This window comes from Colletotrichum lupini, chromosome 9 (assembly GCF_023278565.1).
Source record: "Colletotrichum lupini chromosome 9, complete sequence".
Classification (NCBI taxonomy): Eukaryota; Fungi; Ascomycota; class Sordariomycetes; order Glomerellales; family Glomerellaceae; genus Colletotrichum; species Colletotrichum lupini.
In genome coordinates this window covers 1,886,065-1,910,760 of record NC_064682.1, presented here as the reverse complement: position 1 = coordinate 1,910,760, position 24,696 = coordinate 1,886,065, and the positions used below count along the sequence as shown (strand labels likewise).

Here is a 24,696-nt window from a genome sequence, read left to right as displayed (position 1 = left end):
TAGAGCTGCGTGCCCCAACTACCAGGCTCACCTAGAAGAAACTGTTCTCTGAGTACAAAATGAAACCGCTTTTTATCACACACTTCCTCACATGTCCTTAGCATGCCTTCTGTATCCCATCAACTCATCACTCTGCACTACTTGTCGAAGTCCCTTCATCCTTCATCTCCATGATACTACCTCACTCATCCTCACCCTCCTTCTTCACGACAACCTTCCTAGCAGCCTCAAAAGCAGCCTCCTTCGCCACCGCATTCGTCTCCCGCACATACTCCCCCAAATACCCAGGCACCTCCGCCACCTCATTATACGGCCCGGCCACAGGCTCCCCAAGAACCTGATAGACCGGCACGACCCCGGTCCACACCCTCCCCGTAACCTCCGCATCCTCTTTATCAGCCCTGTCGTCCCCCGGCGGCCCCTCGCGGATCTTGGCACTCCCCGTCGCGATGCGTACTTTGAGCACGCTCGTGGAGGATAACTCGCTCTTATTGGGCGGCACGCGGGACGCCTCCCAGCGACCTGGGACGACGCCGTCCGTGATGAGCTGCATCGCGTAGAGGCGCTCCGCGGGGTCGGAGACGAGGGTTGCGTGGCCGAAGAGGACTGCGGAGCGGTAGTTGTAGCTGTGGGCGTTGGGGGTCAGGGCCAGGACGAGGCCGTCTAGGTGGGATGCTGCGATGCAGACGGGGAGGCCTGGAGAAGACGAAGTAGACGAAGTAGAAGAGGTAGAGGTGGACGTAGGAGAGGCGTCAGAGGGTTGGCGGGAGATGTTTATGAGGCGGGAGGAGACGTAGCCGTGGAGGTAGAGGTCCAGGACGTCGCCTTCGTCGGCGGAGGGGCGGGAGAAGGAGCCCATTTGGCCGAGCATGGGGAGGATCGTGGGGAAGGGGGATCGCGGGTCGTTGAAGGAGACGTGGAGGATTGGGCTTGTGTTTATTATGGTGTGGATTGTGCGGAGGGCGTAGGAGGCTGTGAGGTTGTGTTAGTTGATGACTTCGTGAAAAGGTTGTGAGATGAGAGGGAGAGTGAGAGTGAGGCATACCACGCGGGCTGTAGCGTTTGACGGTGCCATATGGCTCTTTGGGATACTCGAGTTCAGTGCGAGGCATGGTTGGATGCTATGTTCCTGTTGAGATGATTGATGAGATTGTTTGGTACGTTGGTGTTGCAACAAACGTCTAGTTCTAGAGGCACTACTAAATGATCTATTCGAGGTTGTCTGTCTCTCTTTGTATTATCATTCCCCCTTCTCCAATTTGATAACAAGAAACGCCGATCCAATGACACGACGAAGAGAAAACACGCCGTTTACGCCCGCCGTCATCCCGCGTAGACTTATTGACTCATTTGGGGCGAACCGGGCCGGGTGAGGTTCACTATGCCTTTCGGGCCCGGCTCCGAAAGGAAGAGAAGCCATGCGGAGTGAGGTGAGGTGATGTGATGGCGGGATCATGGAGGGAGGGGTTCAGCGGCACCGGCAAGCGGCATACCTGCACACGTTGCAGTCCCACGCCAGACTAGATCGAGTAGGTCCAAGCAGCCACCTTGGTGTCTGTCGGGGCTCCCGCTGTCAATGACCATCTACGTGTGGCGCGAAGGAGCTAGCGGCCATGCAAGATCTTGTGCTAAGGAGTGCTTGTCTTGAGTGATGACCTTTGCGGTCGTCGTCTGTGGACGAAGCGGCGCGGGACCCAAGTGAGCGGGCGGGGGCGGAATTACCGGATAAGGTGTGGAGGCGCGTCCCCGGTCAGGCTCTCGCTGATGTGGGATGGTCCACGGCTCTACGGATGGGAACCGGACATCTCGTGACTGGCATCTAAGTGTTGGAACAGGTAGTCTCATCTATCGCTTGAGTCAGCGGGGGAAGAGAATATTCCCAAACCCGCTCGAAGCCTGAAAATGCCGTTGGGAAGAAGTGCCATAGCGAGACCAGTCTTTTCAAAGCCCGATGGACTTGAGCCTGATCCTCGCCCCCAGGACTCAAGTCGGCAAAAATGGTTTCTTTCCTTCCAGAGAACGTTTGTTCCAAAACCTTGGGCTACTCCCGATGCCCGAGACTGCAAAGTTTACCATCATCTGTATGTACGTGTAAGAGGAAGAAGAAAAGCGTTAGAGTTGAGGGCGGGGTAAAATGATGGATGGCGATCACGTTCGTCTCCTGGGGCCATCAGACGGGACAAGCTTCAGGACCTGAAGGTTTGTTTGCTATGCTTTGGTGCGTCCCCGAGTCCTTCAAAGTTGGAAGAATGAGAGGAAAGAATCGTTGAAGCAATCTTATTCCTACGTCTACGGGCAGGAGTTTTTTTTGCCTATTCTTCACGCCTCACTGGGCTCTTGTGATTCAATCTCCTGAAGCCGAGGCGCTGGTCCTCTTTGTGTGCTGTCATTATACAGCCAAGTACGTGTGGTTTATCTTACATGATATCGCACAACTTCGCCTCATTGATGGCATATCGGTAGGATGTCTTCCGGGCGCGCTCACGGGCATCTATCGTTAGAGAAACAGTACCTGCTTCTTAAGGCTACTGCAGGGTATTTGACGGCAAACGCACAGAGGGAACCGAGTGGAAGGAAAGTTGAGGAAACAAAGGCGCATGCAGAGGCGGTAGAAACAAGTCTTGCGTTGCTTTACCTGCCAGTGGCGCCGCTGCGTACCTGCGCCGCCCCCCGCATACCCGCGCAGAGTCAAAGAGTCTTGATGTCTTGGTCTTGGTGTACTACACCGCACTAGACAGAGTGACGGTCAAGACAATGTCCACGAATGGTCGGTGATGTTGGTGGTGTAAGAAGTTGAGCGGCTGGTCGGATTCGGTAGCAGCCGAAACGCAGGATAGCTGGGCGGCCAAAGCTTGATTGATTAGCCTTTTGGGACCATCCGACCTTTACTAATCAGCTGGTGCCCTCGGTCTTCGCAGCACGTAATTCACAGAGGGTGAAATCACTGGAACTTGTGGAAGCAGGGCACTCTTGTCTCTTGAATCTTGAGTCTTGAATCTTGAGTCTTGAATCTAGCCCTCGTGGGCAACCTCCGCCGTCACAGGGGAACCCTTGCCAGCTGTCTCCACTGTAGAGGGTGCGCCAAGAAACATCGAAGCCCCTGACAAATCTCAAGGAACACTTGGAATCTCCCATTCCTTCCTTTCTCTCACCCAAAATCCCTCCTCACGCCCTCGTGACCATCCATCGCCTTTAGCACACTACGGAAACAGAGCAAGAAGACTCTCACAATCGCACAGACTCAGATACCTCAGCCCTTTTCTCTCCAGTCCACCACACCAAAGTCGACTGTCTGAGCTGCTGCAGACGTGCCCCTGGCGCCACCGGCTTCTTCCCTGTATCCGCCATCCGATTCCCTGGAGTCCTGGACCGCAGCTGGCTCTCCCCTACCTCTCCTTATTTTCCCACGGCTCGACCTAATTGCCCGCTGCAGGTGTATCTGTACAGCTGCACTCGTCGACGGAGTGAGAGAGAATGCGAGCGAGGAAAAGGACGAGGACGAGGTGCCTTGCTGCATGACGGGTACACATGTCACCCAAGAACCGAGGATAGCTCTGCCAAAAGGCGATTGCTTTCCAGAGAGAAGGCGTTCGACTCTTCATGTTTCGATCAACCAGGAGTCCCAGGACATCTGCAATTCCAATGGAGAAACGCGGGCTGCACAGGGGAATCACCGTTGCGTCGTTCAAAGGTTCTATTCTCGGGCCTCTCTCCTCTGCTAAGCGCAGGTAGGTTTCTGATGCGAGGAATGCACCTTAGTACCTTCTTTTCTCCCCCTCCCTCGTGGCGAGGCCAGCGGCAAAGTTAGACGTCAATTGTCAAACAGCAAGGGCAGGCTGCGTGCGTGTGTTACCACATATGGCCAGCAGTTGGCCGAGTCTAGGTATCATCTCTGGTCTTTAGGATGTTCCTCTGCACTCTGGTATTACGGAGTACTGCACAATTGTTCGACGAAGCGCCGACCTTCAGAGACTCCTTGTTGCAAGTCCACGGGTCGATTAGCCCCAAAATTGAGCCTCAACGAACCATCGCTACTCCATTGGACGATGACGATGGGACATAACAAGTGTTGTCAAGGTCTGCGCTGCTCTAGTATTATTTCCAGCTACTAACACGAGTCCGTCCAAATTGTTCCATACCAGCTAAGAAGAAAAAACCCCACAAAAAGGGTCTGACTTTCCTGTTCCGATGACAAGAATAAACCACCCTAGGTCCCAAAAGACACGAGGCGAATTGCTATAGATGAGAAGAGACCACCGGCCAGACAGACACCCTGGACCAGACCCAAAGACCAGAAAAAGAAAGAAGATGAAAAGAGTCAAGACGGATGGAATGGAATGGGGCCTCTGGCCGGCCCTGGACCCCTCCATCCCGAACATCGTGGGTTTCGACGCTGAAACAGAGTCGACGCACGCCACGGCGTCGTGGTGGATAGAACAAGGTTCTAACCCCTGTCAGCCTTGCCGCCAGCCCAATCACCGCCCCTGGCCAGTGCCGGCATGAACGACGTATCGAGAGATCTCTCACAGCACCCTGCCCACGGCCGGTTTGAGACCCTCTTCCCTCCTACACTACTTGTACGCTTGTCGAGTGTCTACTGTCAAGTATCTCATTTTTGCAACTCGACTCTTCAGAAGGACCACACATCATTTCAGCCGATTCTGGCCCTGGGATTGGCTTAGACCATCCGCTGAGGTAACATCTGGCCGGGTCCCCCAGAACCCCCATACCGAGAATAACCTTGGAAATAGGCTACCACAGTATGCCCGTCCCATGAGACGAGGCCGGGTACTTCGTACGGATACTCTGGTCTGCAGCGTCTGCTGGTACTGCTGGTCTTCTCTGACCTCCGTGCCTCTTCATCGTGTGTCCCTGGCGTTACGTCTTCCTGCTCCCTCATCTTGCTCCAGCGCGGTAGCCCATACGTAGACGCAGCCGCAGCCGCAGCCGCAGAATCACCGTCCATCCATCCATCCATCCATCCGTACCTTTCTTTACACTACCACATCCAAATCTACTCTAAGTCCCTGGCTATCCGTACCTGGCCTTCCACCATCTGCACACACCCCCCTCCCGTTTTGTCAGTCTGCCGGCTACTCTGTTCTCCTTCCCTCTTCGTCTGTGCCCCCCGTCTTCGCTCTCCACTCTGGTGCGTCCCCGAAAGCGTATCGAGAGAACATCCGCCTCTGCTCGTCCTACCGCGCGCCCTCACACATCTCCGTCCTGTCATCCTTCATACTATCTATCTGCCACTTCGTGTGTACATCGTGGGGCATCTTTCCTGTCATGTTTGTCTTTGTTTGATCGTGGAATGCAACCATAGTACGAGGCATTCTCACAATGATTCGTTTCCTTCACTAAGACTTTTTTCTTTCCTTCAACATTCCCCCATTGACTGGGTTTTTTCGATTCTCCTCCCGGCCGGCCCGCGGCCCCGACAAACGAAATGTTCATTCCAGGAATTGTTCAGGCCTTGGTCTCGGCCCTTACCTTGTTAGTCACCCGTCATCACCTCCATCGTCGACGCCAGTTAGGGACAGTTGGGAGCCTCAAATGTGAAAAGAGGCATGGAAGAAACGATCATGGGCATGGGAGACAACTGAAGAGAGGAAGGAACCGCGAGAACGGAGGGAGAACATTTGCGCTAACCATCCTGATTCACAGTGGAATCGTCATCCAAGCCGCGACGCCCGCCGTCTTTCCTTTAGCAAAGGGCCATGGCTCAAAGATCTTTCGGGACGGCCTGAGGCTGGTCCTCATCACATTCCTTGTATCATCCGCCCTGTGGGCTCAAATAGACTTCACCGGCATCACCCTCGACCCAACCTCGACTGCCGGATGTCAAGTCGCCGTAATTTTTACTACAATCTTCGATCAACTCGCCCGATTCACCATCGAGCAGTTCTTGCTATGGGCTATCAACGCGAACGCGAGAGCGCCGGCGAGCGCCATGGTCTACCAGGCGGTCCTCGGCGTGCGATTTATTCTGGGCGGCGTATTTGTTGGGTTCCAGAAGGCTCAGATTGCCACCGTTTGCGTTGCCAGGAATGATCTTCTGGCTATCGGTGCTGTTGTCATGGTCACAGACTTTGCCGTGATTGCTGCGCTCGCCTTCAGAGCCAACTCGATTGGCATCACGAGTGTGCCGGTGAAGAAGGCCATCTTCTGGGTCATTGGCGCCCTCGCCCTCTGGACGGCGGTACGTATTACACGCCATTGCTTTGACATATCATAATACTAATCACACATGATCTCGATAGACAAGTATCCCAATGCTTCTGGGCATAGACACTATTGAGCTGATCTTCAGAACTGCTCTTCCCGCCACTGGCCTGTCAATCCTTCTCAGTACGTGCCGAGCCTTCGACTCGCTGCGCTTGTTTGCTAAAACTTCCCAGGCATCCTTACAGGCTCTCTGGGAGTCTTGCTACCCCCTCGCCAAAAGCAAGAAGTTCATCCGGATGCCCAGTCCCCACGAAACATCAGTTCCAGCAGAGACCTCTCAACTTCAGACACTGACTACCCGCCGTCGCGATACGAGGACCTCAAAGGAGGCACAATTACTACTGTCACGACTTTCAACCAACCTGTTGACTTTGGTGGAGGTGTCGGCGGCGGCGCTCTGCCCACCATGCCTAGCATCGCTCCGGGTCAGGCATCTACCGGTGTAGGCGGTGTTCCCGTGCAGGGCCAGCTCTTCCCACCGATTCGGGCGCAGACGGCACCTCCCAGGCAAAGCAGGAGCATGGACGCGAGACCCAACATCATGAAGGGACGGAGTATCTTCGACAAAATTGGACCGGGCTCGAACATCAAGAATGCTATATCCAACCCGATCCTCCAGGACAGCGGAGAGCAGAACCCCCTGAGCAAGATCGCCACCATCGACCTCGCCACGGCCGCAAAGAACGACAGGGAGAAGAGAGGCAACGACTTTACTTCGATGCAAAGGAACTCGAGCTTCAACGCGCAGCGCCCGGCTCCCAAGCCCCCAGCGATTACTCCGGAAGAGGCTCTCAAACGTGCTCAGAGTGGAAAGAGGAAGGAAGTTGGGCTGAAGTCGCCTCCTGCGGAACCGCAACAACTCCGATCGGTTGGGCTCATGTCGAATCCCCCCGCAACGACTTCGTCCGCCCAGCTGTCCCCCGGCGTAGAGGAAATCAGACGCAGATCCCCCAGGCAAATGCCAGAGACCCTCCAGCAGCTCGAGAACGAAAAGAGACCGGTCACGCCCCCGCAGACCGCACCTGTGAGCAGCATCTCTCCGCCTCGGCCACAACGCCCGGAAAGACCCCTGAGCCCCTTTGAGACGATGGACAGATCAGCCAGCCAGCGTACTGTGGAAAGGACTATGAGCCAGAAGACGCAAAAGACCCTCGACCGTTCCGTGAGCCAGAAATCCTCTACTGCGACCGAATTCACAGTTGCATCACCGCCCCTTGGCCTCGTACCTCCGCCTCCACCCAAGAGCGCCGCTCGTTTGATGTCACCTACCAAGAAGCCGGATCTACCACCAACCTGGCCGATTCAGACCGCCGTTGACCCGACAATCCGTCCCTCCAGGCAAAAACCTCTTTCGCCCAAGACACCTGGTGGCAGCAGTTTACAGCGACGCCCGACAGGTGGCCTGCCATCGAACCCTAGAGCGATGGCCATGAGGCCTTTGCCCAAGGACGCAGTTCAACAGGAGCAGACTGTCATGTTCGTGAACAAGATCCAGTACAATGACCCGACGGCAGTGCGAAGCATCATTGAGGGAGCCTCAAACCAGGCCGCCAAGACGCCTCATATGCAGTCTCCTGGGCCAGGGCTCAAGTCATCAGGGTCCGTCGTTCATAGACCTCGCCCGATTCCGAGACAGCAGGGCAAGGACCGTCAAATCTTCCCAGCAGAGAACTCTCCTAATCACAGGCGGAGCAAGTCAGGTGGTTCCATCATGAGCAGGAAATCAATTCTGTTATCGAATCCTGGCAGCCCGACTCAATTGCCACCTCTGCCACCACCACCGAAGAGCGCCGGTAACCATCCTGTACGCGCACTGCCAAATGACACCAAGAGCATGACCTTCGATGAGAAGATGGATCTTTTCTTCCCGGGAGCTCTTGGCAACTCTGAGGCGGGCGTCCAGCCCAGAACCCCAGTTCCCGAGATGCCCATGGTTCCCTCGGCCTTTAAGCCTGCGAGCAACTCGGGAGGTGATGAGAGAGATGCATGGGAATCAGGAAGCAGTCGGGATCAGTCCAAGCAGTCCGATCGCTCGACCAAGACGTCCATTCGCACTCAGAGTATTCTTGATATCGAAGAGTCAGTTCGGCCAGATCTGCCTCGCAACACCTCCAAATTCAGCGTTGATACCTCCGTCGTTACTGGAAGACCTGATGAGCACGACTCTTGGATTCCTGCGTTACCTGTCAACGACACCGCGGAGATCAAGCGAGCATACGATGGAGCAAAGCGCCAGTCATCACCTGTGCTTCCGGTTCGCAACCTTAGTCTCTCTGAGTTCAGCGAGACGAGGACGGTCAGGACTCGCGATGAAGAGACCACGACAAACTGGGGATCCATTCACTCACCTGTCGCGCCGGTGAACATCCAAGAGGCTACGCACATGCCGAAGCCGACTTGGATCCAGCCTCGCGACTTATCCATGATCAGCCACAACGACGGCAAGGAGGTCATGACAATCATGCTCGATGCATCTATTGAGCATGAGAGAGACGTGGAAGCCCCGCAAGAGGCTCGCGAAAGCCCCGTCAATCTTCCAGAGGTGAGCCTCGCAAACAGAGGTGCTCGCTGGCATCGTCGCATCGGCGACGAGAGCATCACATTCACTGAGCGCAAGGAGCCGGTGCAGTCGCGCAGACAGCCGCCTCCGAGAGCTCTCCAGCTCAGATCTCCCGTCAAGAAGAACGCGATCGTGATGCACGCCGCAGAGCCTTCTCCATTGGAGTCGCCGCAACACGCCTACGAAATGATTCAAGCGCAACTCAAGAAGCTGGAACAGCCGAACCGCGACTCGTACGAAAGCCAAGGACAGAGAATTCGTCTTCTGGAATCTTTGGAGGCTGAAATGGGCCAGCAAGAGAACCAATGGCACGAGATGCAGCATGGTCTCAGCCGGGACTCCATGTCGACAGTTGGGACGACGTCGGTCCGCAACTCGCAACACGAGTCTGCAATTGTCAACTCACGAAGCCTTACCCAGATTGACGAGTCGCTGCAAGAGATTCCCCAGCGCAACAACATTGCGTTAGACCGGCGCAATTCCCGCCGCGCTCGGATGGGCAGCATGAGCAAGTCGTCGTCTGAAGATCTGAGGACGCTAAGCGCGTCTTCCCTCTCTTCTGACGGCACCAACAACAACCGCACCAGTCTCTGGCAACAGCGACTTGCGGATGCTCAAATGGAGTATATGGAGAACGCTTCCGAACTATTGGCAAAGAGAAACCTCAATTTCTTGTCTGTCTCAAAAGCGCCCTTGAGTGCGACTGCTGCGGCGTTGCAGCTTGGCAGTCCTACCCCACCGGACACCGACGAGGAGTCCGACGGCGCTGACGGTGTCAACGCTCAGATACTCGCGAGGCTCATGCCGAACGAGCGAGCTCCCGCACCCCCAGAATGTCTGTGGAAACCCGACTCGCCAGTTTATTTTGAGCGCGAACCACCGCTGCTTTGGGCTCCTCCCGCAAACCATGGCGTCGCGTCTAAAGTTACTTCCCCCAATGGCGACACCTTACCTGGTATCTCCGTTCGCCCTGCGACACGCAAGGTCTCCGATCCCCTAAATATCGTGAGCTCGCAACTTTGGCAGCCCGATCACACTGCTGCTAAGAAGCTGCGGCCCACCTCCGGACTTTGGCGTGTCTCTTGGAGCCCTGAGCCCATCAAGGATAACTTCCAACAGCCCCAGCGTCCCCTGACCCAACGTCCACCAAGACGTAGCAAGCGTGTCACACTGTTGCCCGATATTCTTGAGAGCCCGCAACCCCTTCCTGATAAGAGAGGTACGCTCGGTATCTTCCAGTTCCCCTGGGGCGAGAAGTCGGACACCGCCACCGGTCAACCGCGTGGGCCAAGTCATATGTTTATGGCTATGCCCGGTACTATGTCAACTGGTGGACCTGCAGTACGTGCCGCATTAGAAGCTCGCGCAAAGCAACTCGAAGCTCAAGAATACTCCTCTTCCTTCTTTGACGACTACGACGACGAGGAAGAAGGTGACGACGAAGTGTCTGATATCGAAGACGACGAAGACAGTGACGACGGCTTCGACGAGACCACCCTCTGGGAAATCGCCAGTCTACTCCAGTCGGATCAGGTCCCGTCCAAGAACAGTCTACTCCCCCAGCCTATCACATACCGCCCAGAGTCCTTTGCCGAGGAGTACATCTCTGAGCGCTCTCAGTCAGAGTACGAAGACTCCGAAGACGAGAAGACAGCTGAGGATAACGACGACCCCAAGCACGACTCAATGGTCATCACCATCGCCGCCGAGGACTTTGCCTCCTCGCCGGAACCCGTCTCCCTTCTCTGGACCCCTAAGCCAAATCATTTCATCAGCCGTCGCACCTCAACAGGTCTTCCGCAACCCGATGCCCGTGTCTGGGGAAGCTACCTCGACAAGATGAGCGCCCCTGCCCGCGTCCGCGAGCGTCTCCCAGAGCCTGCCGTCATCCACAGCACTTCTCTCTGGACCGCGCCCGCGAAGAAGCAAAAGCTGGCCCAGTCCAACACTCCCCTCTGGAGCAAGCCGCAACAGCAGCAGCAGCGCAAGAGCAAGAAGACGTCCATGTGGGCTGCTAGACCCGCCGTCGTCTACACCGAGTCTACCGGCCTGTTCAACCCCAGCCACAAGCGCGCGTGCTTCAGAACAACCTCTGCACTCCCCGTCGGCCTCGGCATGCCCTCCGCCGCCCGCGTGACGTCCGAGGAGCTGCCCCAGCTCGAGTCGTTCAGCCTCTGGGCCCCTACACCCGCAGAGACCCGCATCGAAGACTGGATGTCCCTCGCCGTCGCTAGACCCAGCTCCCGCGCCTCGTCTGGCCGCTCCACGCCATCCTTGGACACCGCATCAACACGATCCGACGATGAGGAAGCCGTGTCCGACTTTGAGCCGCTCCCCGAGGTCCCCGCCGTCAAGCAACCGACATGGTGGGATTCCCTCAAGTCCCAAATGTCCGCTCAACCGCAATCTACCCAGCCTGAGCCCCTCCGCCGCACAACAGCGACGGCAGCGCAATGGAAAGCCGCCCTGAACGAGGCCATCGGTACGATCCCCTCACCGCGTCTCGTCCGCAAGGCTTCCACGCCGTCAGAGTGGGCAGAGGCTCTCAACCGGGCCGTCATCTCATCCTCCTTCAACGCAGCGACGTCGCACCCGGCCCTCGCAGGCTCCGTGACGACGACAACAGTCTGCGACCCCGCCGTCGCAAACCCAATCTTCTTCGCCTCGGTTCCTTCTACCGTCGTGCCCCTCTGGACCGCCCCCGTTGTCACGATCCCCAAAGACACGGGAATCATGTGGATCCCTCCCACCAAGCCCCGCCGCCACGCGCACGACACGACGCCCATGAAGCCCGAGGACCCTGAATCCCGCCGCCTGCGCATCAAGCGCACCAAGAAGATGGGTGGTACCAGCACCGACCCGTCCACCTTTGGCCTCGTCAGCTTTGACGGCCAGGCCATGTGGAACGACGTCTACGGCGCCGAGCTCAGAAGCAGGAGCGTCACGCCTCTGGGTGGTAACCGGTACTGGATCGCGGAGGACGTGGCTCAGGAGTCTGTGGAGGAGGAGCTGATTATCCAGTTCGGGTGAGAAAATTGTTGTGTTTGGACAAAAGATTGGAAAAGGATATCCAGAGTTAGGAAAGAACAGGATCTGAGATTTGTGGTCTCAGGGAAAGGAAATCGGTGACACGATGTACGAAGAAATCAGTGGTCCTTCTTACATAGCGTTTTTTTGTTTCTGCGAGGTTGTGGGGAATTCCCTTCTTTTTCTAAAAGGACTTTCGCAGTAACACCCACACACTCAAACAGTGTTTCTCTTTTTTTATCTTGTCTAGTAGCTACAAAAGCTTCAGGTGTTCCCACGTTGTTTCCCTGGATGACTGATGTGTGTGTGTGTGTGTGTTTCTGCGTGTTTATATGTCTTCTGGTCACTACATCGTGGTAATACGATTTACCCCTTATACCCCCGATCGATTTACACCCCAAAGTCAGAATGTCATCACCCACAAAGAGCCACACTACCGGAAAGCCAAAGAGGCAGAAAAATAGTGAGTGTCGAACGACAAAGATCCTTTCTCTCCATTTATCACGAGTCATCGTGCCGACTCCAAAGTGCGCGTGCTGTCCGCCTACCACCTATCCATCCAGCCACGTAAAAGAAGTTGACACACGTCAAGCCTACCATGTAGCAACCATCCAAAGAAAGAGGAAGTCATAATAGCTCATAAATATTGTGGGGAGCCCGGCTCCGACGGCAGCCATGAAGCCCAGCCAAAACGGTGGTTTTCTTCCGACTAACACGACGAAGAACGTTTCCGTCAACTCGAGGGTCCTGAAACCCCCAACAGAGAGGACCCGAAGATGGCCAAAGTATGCTGGTTACTTGCCATCCCTTTCCCCCCCAAACCTCTACACTTATATACGACAAAGGAGTATGACATGATGAACTACACCTCGAGTTCGTCAACTACCTGCCCAGTCCATGTACTTCTTCTTATCCATCAATCGTACACGTCTACAACTTCCGGTCCCAGCACCAATTAGTCACATTTACACAGACGGAGACTACAAAAAGAAGAAGAAAGAAAGAAAGCAAGAAAGAAAGAAAAAAAAACCTGATGAAATATTTGTCATTCATCAAACCCATGTACACATCTTCATTATATTCTGCTTCATCTTCATCGTCTTCGCGACGTCACGTCATTATCCCCATACTGCTCTCCATCGCCACAACCCCTCTGGAAAAAGTCCATTAACCCCTCCTAATCCCATTCCCCGCCCATTTTAGGAAAAAAGACCGGGTATTTCTCGACCTCTTCTGTTGGCCCGTCATGGTCCATGTTTCCTTTCCCATCAAAACAATGGAGTATGCTTAAACAAAGTCGCCAGTGTAGACGGAAAGTAATGCGAAAGAGCATGCGAGCCTAGGTTAGAATACTGATTCCTGCCAGACATTGCGACGCCCCCTCCAATACGAAGAAGAAAGACATGGTTGCATGGCGGAGGACGGGGAGAAGCGCCTGCTCATTGATATTGTCTTTGCCATGATGGATTATTGGAATGGAAGCAACAAGAAGACCACCATACGCGAAGCAAGAAACATGTTCGAAAAAAAGGAGGGTAAAAAAGCCATGATATAAAACCAATGGGCCGACCAATAAACTGATCCTGTCTGTTTTGTTTTTGCCTCTTCGTCTACCCATGGCATAATGCCACTGCAAGAACTAGCTGGAAAGAGTACTAGGTCTCTAAACGAGGTAGATATTTGTTCTGGCACATGGCCCATCTTCGCAATGTGGACTACGTGTCTTGCGCGATGCTTTGATTCCAAATTCCATTCCCTCTTCCATTTCCTTGCCCTTTTGTGTTTTTTCGTTCGCATTCCCATTTCATCATCCACCCGTTCCGTCGCCAGAGGGTGCTTGTCCTGCCATGGCATTCCATTAAACCTGGGCTCGAGGACTTGCCTAGCGAAATCGTACATTATTACGTCGTCATAAGCCTTCTCTCGTTGGTAAGAAAATAATAAAGAAGCGTTAGGGAAACCCAGCTGGAAAAGCTGGAATATGTATCTGTCTACAAGGCTTGTTGCCAGCCACAGATGTCGCCGTGTAGAAATTTTGTAGCTCGCTCGATTCGGCCGAGTCGATCGAGTCGTAAAAAGTGCCGGGGCTGTCTTTTGTGTCGGATGTGGCATCGAGTGAAGAAAAGGGACAAAAAGAAACCTCCAACTGAAAACCCCCCAAACCCGTCGCTATGCAGACAAGAAAATCAACAATGTTCGTACATGTACAGGGCTGTTGTAGCCCGAGAAGGACGGACAGTCCGTCATGCTGTCAAGGTTCCAGATGTTGTGATTCAACATCTCTTGCCTCATCTCAGCTGACCGTCATCATTTGCATCCGCTGTAAGCCGCCTGACGGCGAAGCGTCAACTGATCCACGACCGAGTGCAGAATTTGCGCTTCTGCTGTGAGGCAATTTCTTCGGCGGGCTAGATGGGGACGGAGTATGCTCTGGGGTGAAGACCCGGGTAAAGGCCGGGCTATCGTTGTGCTGCCGGGGTGTTCTGGCAGGGCTCGATGTAAGTTGGTCTGCGCGACGGATGACCTCTGACAAGATGTCTCGGAGATCGCCTGCGCGCTTGACGAGAGCCTTCAGGCTGTTGGTGCCAAAGTGCAGCTTGTCGTCGCGGGCGGCGGCGTCGGAGACGGATCGTTGCTGCATGGCGTCCAGGACGGACCTGACAATATCGGTAACGTCGTGGCCACCCATGTTGATGTTATTCTCCGGCGTTCTTGGTCGCGGCGGAGGAAGCTCATCCGGAGCGGGACTGTTTCCGCCAAAGATGTCGTCGTCTGGAGAGAAGACCGAACGTCTACGACCAGCGGGGCGTTCACGAATGACGGCTGTTTTGGAAACGTTGATCTCGTGTACCTCATCGAAGGGGTCTTCCTTCTCGATGGGGTCCGGCGACGCAGCGTCGAATCCGCTCATGATAGAGGATGAGTCCACGTCCATGCCCTCCAACTCATCTTCATCAGGCGACGCGAGTGCAATGATACCCTCGGCTTCCTCCCAGAGACCTGCGTTGGAGCCGCCGAGCATATCCAGATCTCGGCCATGGCGACACAAACGCTTGAGATCGTTGACGAGCAGCGAGAGCTCTCTAATGTGACCGGAATGCTGCTTGAGGCTAGGTTGTGACGCTTGAATAGAGGCGGGAACAACCATTGCGAATGCGTTTTCGGTTTCCTTGTCTTCGCTCTCGTTGCCACCAAACTCAAAGTCATCGTCCCAGTCCTCGCTGACGGTCTTGCTACTCAGGCCCCAGGTGCCGAATTTGGGATTCACGGGTCCCCTGTCTGTAGGATCGTGGACTACTGGCACACTTTGGCTGCGAACGTGCATGGCTGAGGGTCGCATCCGGATAGCGGCGCGACCACCTCTGATATCGAGTTCCTGCTTTCCATAGGCGGTCTTGGGTCTGAAGGAGCTGCCCAGGTCAGTCTTCTCTTGAGTTGGCTCACTCCAGTCAAATATGTTGCTTCTCGGCCTCTCGCTAGGGTCGTGCGTTGCATCGGCGTTGCCGTTACCGCTAATGTTCGCAAGCGCCATGCGCAAATTAGGGCTAACGCCACGCGAGTTCATCGAGCTAGGAGGCGATAGCTGGTTGCTGTAGGCCATTTCGTCTTCGTCGCGTGCCCAATCTTCATCGAAATCGTCTTCGATAGAAAGGCGACCAAAGTCCTTGCTTCCGAGCGAGTACTCGTTCGAAGGGCGTTCCAAGCTGTAGCGCGGTGCCATGGTATCCGAATCGGTACGAATTCTGGGTTCATGATGAACACGTACCGGCGTCGGCATGTTTTCGTCCTCTTCCATAATCCTCTCGTTAGCATCCCACGAGTGACTGAGCATTTCCTGGATGGACAGCCTCTTTGCTTTGGGATGACCGGCAGTGCTTGGGGGCGACTCATCAAACATGTGGTCGAGTGGGGTTTCCGCTGCGCGATTGCGATCGGATTCGGCAGTTCGCAACGAGTCAAAGACAGTATCGCTCTGTAAGTCCGTGTCATAATCGTCGCCAGAGATAAATCTAGCATCGAAATCGGAACTGTTCATGGTCGAACTGCGGTCTGTCGTAGCGCTGCGATTATAAGCAGCTAGCGCTGCCGAGCCCTGGGAACTGCCAGAAGGATGTATCGAGCGGGGAGATGGAGTAACGCCTCCCGACGAGGAGCCAAGTCTAGAAACGTCGACGTTGAAGCTGGAAAGACGTGAAAGCGGCGGCAAGGGCGACGAAGAGTTGCGACTGCGAGTTCTGAGGTGCGTATTGGAAGTGGGGTCAAGGCTGGCGGCAGGGTGATGCTTTGGCGACGTTTGAGACTCGTCTGCAGGCGCAACAAGGTTGTTGTCTTGCGCTTGCGCCTGGCCGGGGGATGTCGTCGTAGGCGCAGACACATGCCGCTTATTCCCACCACCACCACCACCACCACCTTTGGATCCCGCCCCGCGTTTTGTTCGTCGGAGGCTGCCAGTTCTTGGCATCCAATTCGGGGAGTTGAAATGCATTGTGAGCGATCGGTGTGTGCGCTTTGTCGGTGTATCTTCTGGTGTTGACGGGGTGTTGTCTTCTTGTGATTCTCTCTCTGTTTCCTTCTCACCATGAAGTTCCTCGTTTGTGTCGTCGATGGCTGATGGGGGATCTTCTACAAGCACCAGGGCTTCTTCAACGGGCGCAACCGAGTCTCCCAACATGCCACTCCTTATTAAGTAAATATCTTGCTTCTGGCTGTCGGGTACTAGTATGCGTTTTGTGGTCGCCGATCGGGTGCTGGGACTCCTGTCAATTATACGGTCAGGCACGCTCCGTGCAATGACATTTGCTCTGCGATTGTGGAAAAAAGAGGTCCACTTGGTTGTTGATTTTGTTTTTTGCTGCAGGGTCGATTCGCCTTGGGGCCGCGGTGGCACGAGACCTTCTCCTGCTTCTTGAAGATATTGGTCAAAGGAGAACTTTGGTTCTGCGATCGGCTCGATGTGGTTTCCGTCGTAATTGATCTGGTGCAAAGTGGCAGATCGTTGGTGGCTCGTCGCTGGTCGGCGAAGACTGGGAAGGTGTGTCCTGGAGCGACGGCGCATTACAGCACCATTCTGATGTGCCGAGGGCGGGCGCTTCACCAGTTTATTCGGAGGCAAAGGAGGAGGAATAGAACCGGTAGGCGAAAGAATGGGAGCGGCTGAACCGTGAGAGAAAGCGACAGACTGATTATCGAAACCCAAACTCGATCTGATGCTTCCGTGTTGTGACAAAGGCCGTAGTGACAGGCGTCTCATCCAGGACCCACTAGAGGAAACCGAGTCTCTCGTATCCTCATTGACGGAGGGCGCAGTTGCTTGATCTCCCTGCTTCACGTAGGACGCTCTCCTGCTGTGCAATATGGAGGGCGCAAAGTTGAAGTGAGAGCTGAGAGGGCGGCGGGGGCGCGCAGAGGGTTCGGCCGGGGCGTCGTTTGGGTTTGAATTCGAATTCGAGTTCGAGGTAAAGGAGAAATGAGTGGGAAGTGGCGTGTAGCGGGCGTCGTCGAGGGTCGGCAGCTGGGCAACAGAACTGGTGCCGGGCCGTGAGGAAGAGACGGGAGGGCTGCTCAGTCGATGATTCGGAGGAATGTCTTGGTCTGAGACTAGTATCCTCCTGTTGGAAGAAGACTGTGTGGAACTCGAATCGTCGGGATGAGCAAACACTAGACCTACAGCCGCTGCAGCAACGGCAGTGCCAGTTCCCACGAGCTAATGAGGCGACGAGTCAGCAGGCAAGATGGGATGAACCAGGCAAAAGAGGGACAAGATATCAGGGACACCGGTGCTGCGTGCTGGGAAGCATGGGAATGGAGGAGTATATGGGAAATGAGGAAGACCCATATAGGGCGGGAATTGGTGTGTCTACGGGAGAAGAAAGCATGCGCAACACAGTATCCGCGTGGTTGTGATCCAAGCAGGTGTTGGGGGGATGCCTGTCGGGGTGGATGGCAAAATGCTGGTAAGCAAGCATGAAGGCAATCCAACTTACACTGGGAACGGTCTGCATGATTGCAGAGCCTTATTCGACGCTGGAGAACCAAGCTACGGCTACGAGGCCCAAGACGGGCATGCGGGCGGAAGAGTCGTGGATGCTCTCGAGAGACGTGGTGAGCATCGTCAAGACATATGGGCCAATTTCTCGGGTCGTATGGTGAGGAATGCGCGCGTCGAGTCTTGATGTGTTTTCCGAGGTGTGGGTGGGTGGGTTGTGTCGCGGTCTCGGCGGGCAGAGAGAAGACGGATTCCAGGAGAGGGAGGGAGTAAGAAAGAGAGAGAAAAAAGACTGAGAAGTTGGAGAGAGAGAACAGGGGCGCAAGGTTGAATCGAAGTAAAGAAGTCCTAGACAGGGCCGTTGGCGATTTGAGCTGGTGGTGGTTGTGGTGGAGGACGTAAGGTGAGTTGTCTAGTTGAAGAGCGAGAGTGAGGCCCGAGACAGAGAAAGGGCTGTAACGGTAGGGCGAAAGAAGAATCGCACACACGTTGAGCGACCGTGATCTCACACAGACGGATTGGCCCTCGGACAATCAAGTACTACGGCCAATGGGTCCAGGAAACCCCCCCGTTGGACCAGAATAGAAGGCGAATGGAAAGAAAAGGACGCTGGGGACCGAAGAGAAGGGAAGAGGAAGAGGAGGAGGAAGAAGAAGCGCGCAAGCGGGTTGAACGCGGTAGAGGTCAGATCAAGCCAGACCCGGACACGGTGAGGTGAAGTAAGGTCCCGTCCCGGTAGAAAGGTAGGTAAGTAGAGGTAAGTAAGTTAAGGTAAGGTGAGGGCGAGTTCGAGAGTGGGTGAGGAGGAGAGCAAGGTGGGTGGAATTGGAGACGGGATGGATGGGTGGACGGGCAGACGGGGTGGGCGAGTTTGGTAGGGTGTGGTTGGTGTGTGTGTATGGTGTCCGTGGGAGTTTGTTCATTCGTTCTCTCGGATGGTCAAGGTAGTAAGGTCCAAGTCCGGGTCCAGGTCCAGGTGTCAAGGTCCAGGTCAAGGTGTCGGTGCTGATGCCGGTCGGTGCTGGGTGTGGTCTAAAAAGTCCAAGGTTCGGAGAGAGGTCAAAGAGGAATGGACGACGAGAGAAAGCAATGCAGATGCAGAGCAGACGAGAGCACAAAGCAGTCTCTGTGTGCTATGGCAGAGTACAAGTCGAGGAATTGGCAGCTAACCCGAGTATAAAGGGTGGATACTGGATAGACAGGTCGCTACGGTACGGAGTATGGTATGGATAATGGAGAACAAAAAGAACAAGAAGAGGAAGCAGGGTCGTTGTTCCCAGAGAGGATAAGACCGGGATAGACCAGGCTAGCTGAGCTGGAGACCTTCTCTCTCTCTCTTCGTCTTGACTCTTGGCTGAAGTCTGACGGTCGAGCAGGGTAGGGTGGGCGTGGATCGTCTTGGAGGAATCGGGAATTTGGAGACCCAGGCAAGGCTTGCCAGGACAAGTGGAGGGGGGGCCAGGGCAGCCGAGGAGGGGAGAAGATACAGTGACAGAGTAAGTCTTGTCTTTTGCTTGTGCCTGTCTGTATTCGCAATCCGTATGAAGTTGTTATTGTATCTGTGGTTCAGTGTGTTCGGTTGAGAGCGTTGCTGTAGTTGTGGTTTGTCTTCTGTGTTGTTTACTACTCTTTCCCTTGCTTGACTCCCTTTCTTTTTCCTCGTCTCTGTCAATTTTTCTTGTTATTTTTTTCTCTCTCTTTCCTGTATCCTTTTCATAAACAAAAGCGGGCAGGAAATGGCAGATACGCATGCACAGACACACAGAAAAGAGAGCAAGATGGGAGAATGAGAGCAAGTGGAGCATTGGGGGAATGGGGAATGGCAAGCGGGCCAATACCTGCGCTAACGTACCTGCTGCCATGTACCTTATGTACGTACTCCCCCCAGTACTTCGAGAGATGGAAGTACACGCTGGGATAGGTACCTCTGGCGCAAGAGCCACCACTAGGCAAGATATGCGCAGGCAGCTGCTAACTGTTCGCAGCCCAGTGCCTCGAGGTACTTTGCAAGGTGCCTTGCTGCGCAGTGAGGGTAAGGATTCAAGGCAGACGGGTGTCCACTCTCAGGGCACTATCCATGTTTGCAGGCGCATAAGGTACCTGGGACGGCGGGTGGGCCATCGCTAAGTGCCAGGAGTGGCCCTCGCTGGCGCCTCTCTTCCAGTAGCCGTGGACGCGTGGAGTAGCAGGAGATAACTGCTGAACGCTCCGAGCCAGTCGCTGCCCTGGTAAAATGACGGACCTGCAAGCCCGCGCCCAGCACCCAGGGGACCTGCCTGTGATGTCCTGCACCGTCCATTGGGCCATGCCTTGCTTTCCTACTCCGTAAAGTACGCAGTAATGCACCTCAGCTACCAGGTACTTGCCGTCCATGCCTTATCCAGCAGTTGGTTCATGTACCTCAATATCCATCTGCCATCAATGTTATACACAATACGACAATTAATTCAACCATTAATCAACGCCTCCTGTTGTTCCCTACACACGCAGTACACTTTCTACTCCTTACACAATGCAGTACAGATGCAATGACCAACTTGGAGGTTTACGACTCTCTTTCCTTTTTGTCACAACCTGCCCGGGCATGCTGGCTGACCTGGGCAATAACACACTCAACCTGTCGATAACACGACGCAACAGCCAACACGACTGAGCACAAGAGCAAACTGCTTCCCATCCCACGCCTTGTTAGTCACAAACAGAAAGTTACCTACAACTGCCCGACGGAATCCTTCCTGCAACGGACCGCTGCTTCTCTTTGTCCTCGTCTCGTCTGTTCCTCCTTCCTCGCCCGCTACGCAACTTCTAGCATGGTGAGGCAGCGCCAACCAGCCGCCATGTTCCACTTCTATTCCGCTTCTCATCCTCCTCTCCCGTCTTCTCTACTCCAGATACCAGATACACATGCAATGGAAGTATCCGTACACATACAGAACACTGTGCCCAAAGCAGTACTATCTTGAATGCTCAACGAACCCGCTCTGCAACGCTCTTGACTCGAGTCCAGCCTCCATTCAAGCCTCAATGCTTCTTTGTTGCTTCCATGGCCGCCCCTCCTTTTCAAACAACCCAAAACAGGCCAGCTCTGATCCGAACCGATGCTACACTGCTCAGTGCTCACAGAGTACTGTACTCTCGCCACTGCCACCAGCCCACCGGTGCCAGCCCCCCTGCCACTTCACAAAGAGGCTATTCCAGAAACCAACCGAGCCAACGTAAACGTAGGCTTGGGAAATCCGGGCTGCCGTGGGTGCGTGGAAAGAAGAAACACCGAAAGAACACCACCTGTCCTAGCGCAAGATCGGCTGAGACCTGCTATCTCACCTCCTTGGCACAATCCAGTCAGCACCAAACCCCCCCGTCTCGCACCCGAAGACTGCCTACGGATACGGTACGCTATCACGACTACTTACTTTTTGCTTTCCTCCTCAAATACCAACCTCTGGTGTTCTCGGCCGGGCCTGTAATGACAGGAAAAAAGGTCACAGGCCGCCTCGTGGCCCTTCTCACCACACGTCCGTTGAAGTCGGAACGCTTGTCCGTGTCTAGGACTCTTTAGTCTCTCGCCTTGCCAAGTTGCCAACATGAACCTGGTCTCACTCGAACCACCTTTGCTTCCAAAACCACCTCCCTGACCCTGCCTAATTCTCGCGTGGTTGCTTGCCGATGGCCATGGAGCAGATGGTACGTGTATCCGAAGGGGGCCGCCGCGCGACGCAGACAACAACAAGCAGCAGCCCACAACAACTCCCAGCGCTTTCAAAGAGCTGACGGAAGACTATCTTTTGCAGGGGCCATGCCTGAGCTGAGAAGCGCCCCCTCACTCTCGGAGAGAAACCCAGGCGTATCGATCTCCGGAAGCGCCGCAGCACTCGCTTGCTTGCTGTTACTCGCCATCTTTTTAATTCAGGCTCGTCCAGCGGCAGCCTACCATTGCTAGCGGATGGCACTGATGGAGCCCGTCTGTGAACCCGTTGGGAACACCTACAGAGTACACATACATTTACGCCCAAACCATCAAAACCGCATGGCGGCGACATCCCGTCTACACTTTATGTTTTGTTGCCTCTGTGGACATTGTACCGCGCACAGCATAACCTATGAATCCTCAGCTCGTGTTGCCGACCACGTTTGCACGGCGTCAAGCCACGCTCGCTTCACTTCTGACACCTGCAGCAACTCTGCCTGTTTCTGTCTCTCATCTCGAGATTCAATGCCTACTGACGTCGCCAAGTTTGCCCTTGCCTCGTGTTACTGTCGTTGGCCGTCGTCCATTCAGCCCATGGGCACCAGCATGCCGCCATCTGCCGTTGACTTGCCTCATCTCAAGACATACAATGCCATCTTGGACCGCTACACCTTGGAAGAGGTTTCAACGGAAAAAGGCACGGTACGACCACGACCATATCCTCTATTCCTGTTACACAAGCAGAGGAGTCCTTGCCTATCTACCTAGCAGGCGCGCAAGACCGTCCAGATGGTCTGTTCCCTGCCCGCAGGCGTACACAGGCCTCAGGCCATGGGGTGGAGGAGGGACCTTGAAGCAAGTGATAGGAGACTTGTAAACACCGGCATCCCAAGTCTATCTTACCGCGAACCGTTTCCTATCAAGTCGACCAAGGAAGACCCTTTGATCTCGCAGAGACCGGCTCGATTTTTAGCAGCTTTTTCTTCTGCAACCGTCGTCTTCACCTCCGCCACCATCACCAACATGGCGCCATCAACCTATTTCGTACTCCTCTGCCTCTTCTCACTCGCCAACGGCGATCCGTAAGCAACCGGGCACCGGTAGACGACCATGGGAAGAGGAGCAAGCAAAACTACATGTACCGGAAAGAATGGGGTTTCGTGGTACGGTGTGCGGGGGATGGAGCTGAAGCATCGGTGTTGGAGATCAGCCAGGCCACCAAAACAGGTCTCCAAAGAAAAGACCAGACGATGCAACTCCATCCGACAGCCACAGAGCCCATAAAGTTCGGCACTACGCACGGAGGAAGTGGCTCTCGTCCTGTTCCCCGCCTCCCGGTATCTTCTTTCAGCTGGTCCGATGCATCAACAAGCCGGGGCCTCTTTTGCTCTTCCTTTCTTTTTTCACCGCCCTCTCTCTCGTTATTCCATCTGAATACCTAGGCCACGGGGGGCAATGTATTTCGGTTTCGGGGTATCGATGCTCCCACTGGCGATCTCTGTAAGACCCCAGTACACATGCGTAGGTACACGCACACACGCACGGCGCGTGCAGCATGTTGCTTGTTATCCCAAGATCTTGTGCTGCGACCGCCAGCATAAGCCGCGTGGTTGAGCGAGACAACACAGATTAAAGAAGAAACGATGCCCCAGAGACAGACAAGCCGCCGACCCAGCTGGCTGGCCGCCGGTCTGATGTTGTGATGGGATGGGACCTGAGTCTTGACCACCAGTTGAACCATCCACCCCGCCTACGGTGACGAGGTGACATGGGTGGTAAGACTCGAAAGAGGAACCTACGCAGTATCCAGTATCCACGAGCAAGGGCCCGCGGCTGGTGGGCCACCTGCCGGCCTGTGTTTTGAGTTGCGGTTGCTTGACAGCCATTGACAACGACAACAAACCAAAACAACAACACACAAAAAAAAGCAAAACAAGTAAACATCCTACCCGAACCGGCACACACCATCATCTCACACAACCACCTCACACCACACACCACGAGACACAACGTTGAGATCGATCTTCGCCGGCAGGTACAGTCTTACAGATAACAGAATGGAAGGGGTCCTCCCCCCATGCTGTGTGATCCACGACGCAAGGCCCGTCACAAACATCATTGCCTGGCTGTTGTTAGGTGATACCGCAGGACACGTCGTTTCAACATGCGCATGCCATGTCCTTGAGACAGACCGAGATGGATTACCTATTGGCCTTGATGCCCTGGTCCTTGCCGACGTCAGAAGAGTTTAGCTTGCCCAGACGTTCCATTTCATACCCCGCTCCTTCCATCTCTCCATCGTTCGCAGAGGTACGAAAATGCTTGAAGACTGAGAAAGAAGCTCGGTGGTTATCAACAGTGGGCGAGTACCTACTCCGTAGACTGAGGTGAGAGGCTCAGTCACCCCTCTCCACACCAGATCAAACATCACTCCAGCCTCACCCCCACCGACTCAATACCTACCTTAGATGGAGATGAAGATGTTTCTGCTCCTTTGGGGGAACGAACCACTCTTTCGTTCAAGGTTACCCGTCCAATCAGCATGTTGCCTTTCGAACTGTGGTTTGGGATACACGAATATCCGTCATGCGTCCTTCACCCCCCGCTCATGCCATTGGCAATCCAGCTGGGGAGGGGAAAAGAGAGGGTCTGACGAGACAAGGTCAAGACGACGATCTCCTGTGAGGCTCTCTCCGATTCCGACGTCTCTCTCTCTCCGCCAGCCCACGGTGTCCACCAGCCGAGCCTCAATAGCGACTCGTGCTCCCCGCCAGCCACCATCTGCAAAATGGAAGACAAGTGCGAAGAAGAAAATTGCGGCGGCTGGTTTGTGAAGCACTGAGTAGTGAGCACGCACATTTGCGGCGACCTCGTGTCGGTACTCACCCGCACTACTGCCATGTTTTCTTCTCGAGTACCGTAAGTCCGTACAGAGAAAATGAAGAAAACATGCGGGAAAACTCCTAGTTCCGCCTGGCTAGTAGCAAACTTTCCAAGTTTCGCCCATCCCGTCATACCGCAAACCCGAACGCCTCATGCTGTCCATTCGTCAGCCAAACGCACTCATCCATATTCGAGGCAACCGCTTGCTCTAGCGGGCAGGGCGTACTTGGCATTTGGTGCTTTAGCGTAAAAGCTTTCTGCCCAACCTCTAAGCTTCAGCAAAAGTCGGAAGGACAGAGAAACCAGAGCCGAATTACGACATGTGGC

The 24,696-nt window shown here is 54.7% G+C and overlaps 8 protein-coding genes across 8 annotated transcripts; 4 read left to right on the top strand and 4 right to left on the bottom strand.

Annotated features, from left to right (window-relative positions):
* Positions 1-181: 181 nt before the first annotated feature.
* Positions 182-1,112, bottom strand: CLUP02_16468 (flavin-nucleotide-binding protein; the record flags this gene model as incomplete). The annotated part of the gene is made up of 2 exons (XM_049295390.1): positions 182-972; positions 1,046-1,112. 2 exons carry the CDS (start codon positions 1,110-1,112, stop codon positions 182-184), a joined length of 858 nt encoding a protein of 285 aa, XP_049152537.1.
* Positions 1,113-3,642: 2,530 nt separating this feature from the next.
* On the top strand, positions 3,643-4,063 carry CLUP02_16467 (uncharacterized protein; the record flags this gene model as incomplete). The annotated part of the gene is made up of 3 exons (XM_049295389.1): positions 3,643-3,728; positions 3,827-3,844; positions 3,904-4,063. 3 exons carry the CDS (start codon positions 3,643-3,645, stop codon positions 4,061-4,063), a joined length of 264 nt encoding a protein of 87 aa, XP_049152536.1.
* Positions 4,064-4,242: 179 nt separating this feature from the next.
* CLUP02_16466 (uncharacterized protein) lies at positions 4,243-11,815 on the top strand (the record flags this gene model as incomplete). Its single annotated transcript, XM_049295388.1, has 9 exons — positions 4,243-4,427; positions 4,493-4,585; positions 4,656-4,695; positions 4,752-4,960; positions 5,025-5,288; positions 5,460-5,555; positions 5,614-6,199; positions 6,261-6,348; positions 6,399-11,815. 9 exons carry the CDS (start codon positions 4,243-4,245, stop codon positions 11,813-11,815), a joined length of 6,978 nt encoding a protein of 2,325 aa, XP_049152535.1.
* A 405-nt stretch (positions 11,816-12,220) lies between these two features.
* CLUP02_16465 (uncharacterized protein) lies at positions 12,221-13,367 on the top strand (the record flags this gene model as incomplete). The annotated part of the gene is made up of 5 exons (XM_049295387.1): positions 12,221-12,275; positions 12,341-12,379; positions 12,536-12,597; positions 12,687-12,974; positions 13,179-13,367. 5 exons carry the CDS (start codon positions 12,221-12,223, stop codon positions 13,365-13,367), a joined length of 633 nt encoding a protein of 210 aa, XP_049152534.1.
* Positions 13,280-13,924, bottom strand: CLUP02_16464 (uncharacterized protein; the record flags this gene model as incomplete). Its single annotated transcript, XM_049295386.1, has 1 exon — positions 13,280-13,924. The coding sequence occupies one exon, from the start codon at positions 13,922-13,924 to the stop codon at positions 13,280-13,282; it is 645 nt and encodes a 214-aa protein (XP_049152533.1).
* A 181-nt stretch (positions 13,925-14,105) lies between these two features.
* CLUP02_16463 (uncharacterized protein) lies at positions 14,106-17,814 on the bottom strand (the record flags this gene model as incomplete). Its single annotated transcript, XM_049295385.1, has 2 exons — positions 14,106-17,516; positions 17,797-17,814. The coding sequence occupies 2 exons, from the start codon at positions 17,812-17,814 to the stop codon at positions 14,106-14,108; spliced, it is 3,429 nt and encodes a 1,142-aa protein (XP_049152532.1).
* A 1,534-nt stretch (positions 17,815-19,348) lies between these two features.
* On the bottom strand, positions 19,349-19,660 carry CLUP02_16462 (uncharacterized protein; the record flags this gene model as incomplete). The annotated part of the gene is made up of 1 exon (XM_049295384.1): positions 19,349-19,660. The coding sequence occupies one exon, from the start codon at positions 19,658-19,660 to the stop codon at positions 19,349-19,351; it is 312 nt and encodes a 103-aa protein (XP_049152531.1).
* A 478-nt stretch (positions 19,661-20,138) lies between these two features.
* Positions 20,139-23,954, top strand: CLUP02_16461 (uncharacterized protein; the record flags this gene model as incomplete). Its single annotated transcript, XM_049295383.1, has 17 exons — positions 20,139-20,315; positions 20,459-20,737; positions 20,806-21,048; positions 21,141-21,313; positions 21,375-21,712; positions 21,789-21,854; positions 21,911-22,188; positions 22,255-22,568; positions 22,610-22,840; positions 22,929-22,986; positions 23,041-23,066; positions 23,122-23,204; positions 23,267-23,422; positions 23,491-23,521; positions 23,588-23,723; positions 23,825-23,844; positions 23,906-23,954. 17 exons carry the CDS (start codon positions 20,139-20,141, stop codon positions 23,952-23,954), a joined length of 2,658 nt encoding a protein of 885 aa, XP_049152530.1.
* Positions 23,955-24,696: the final 742 nt, after the last annotated feature.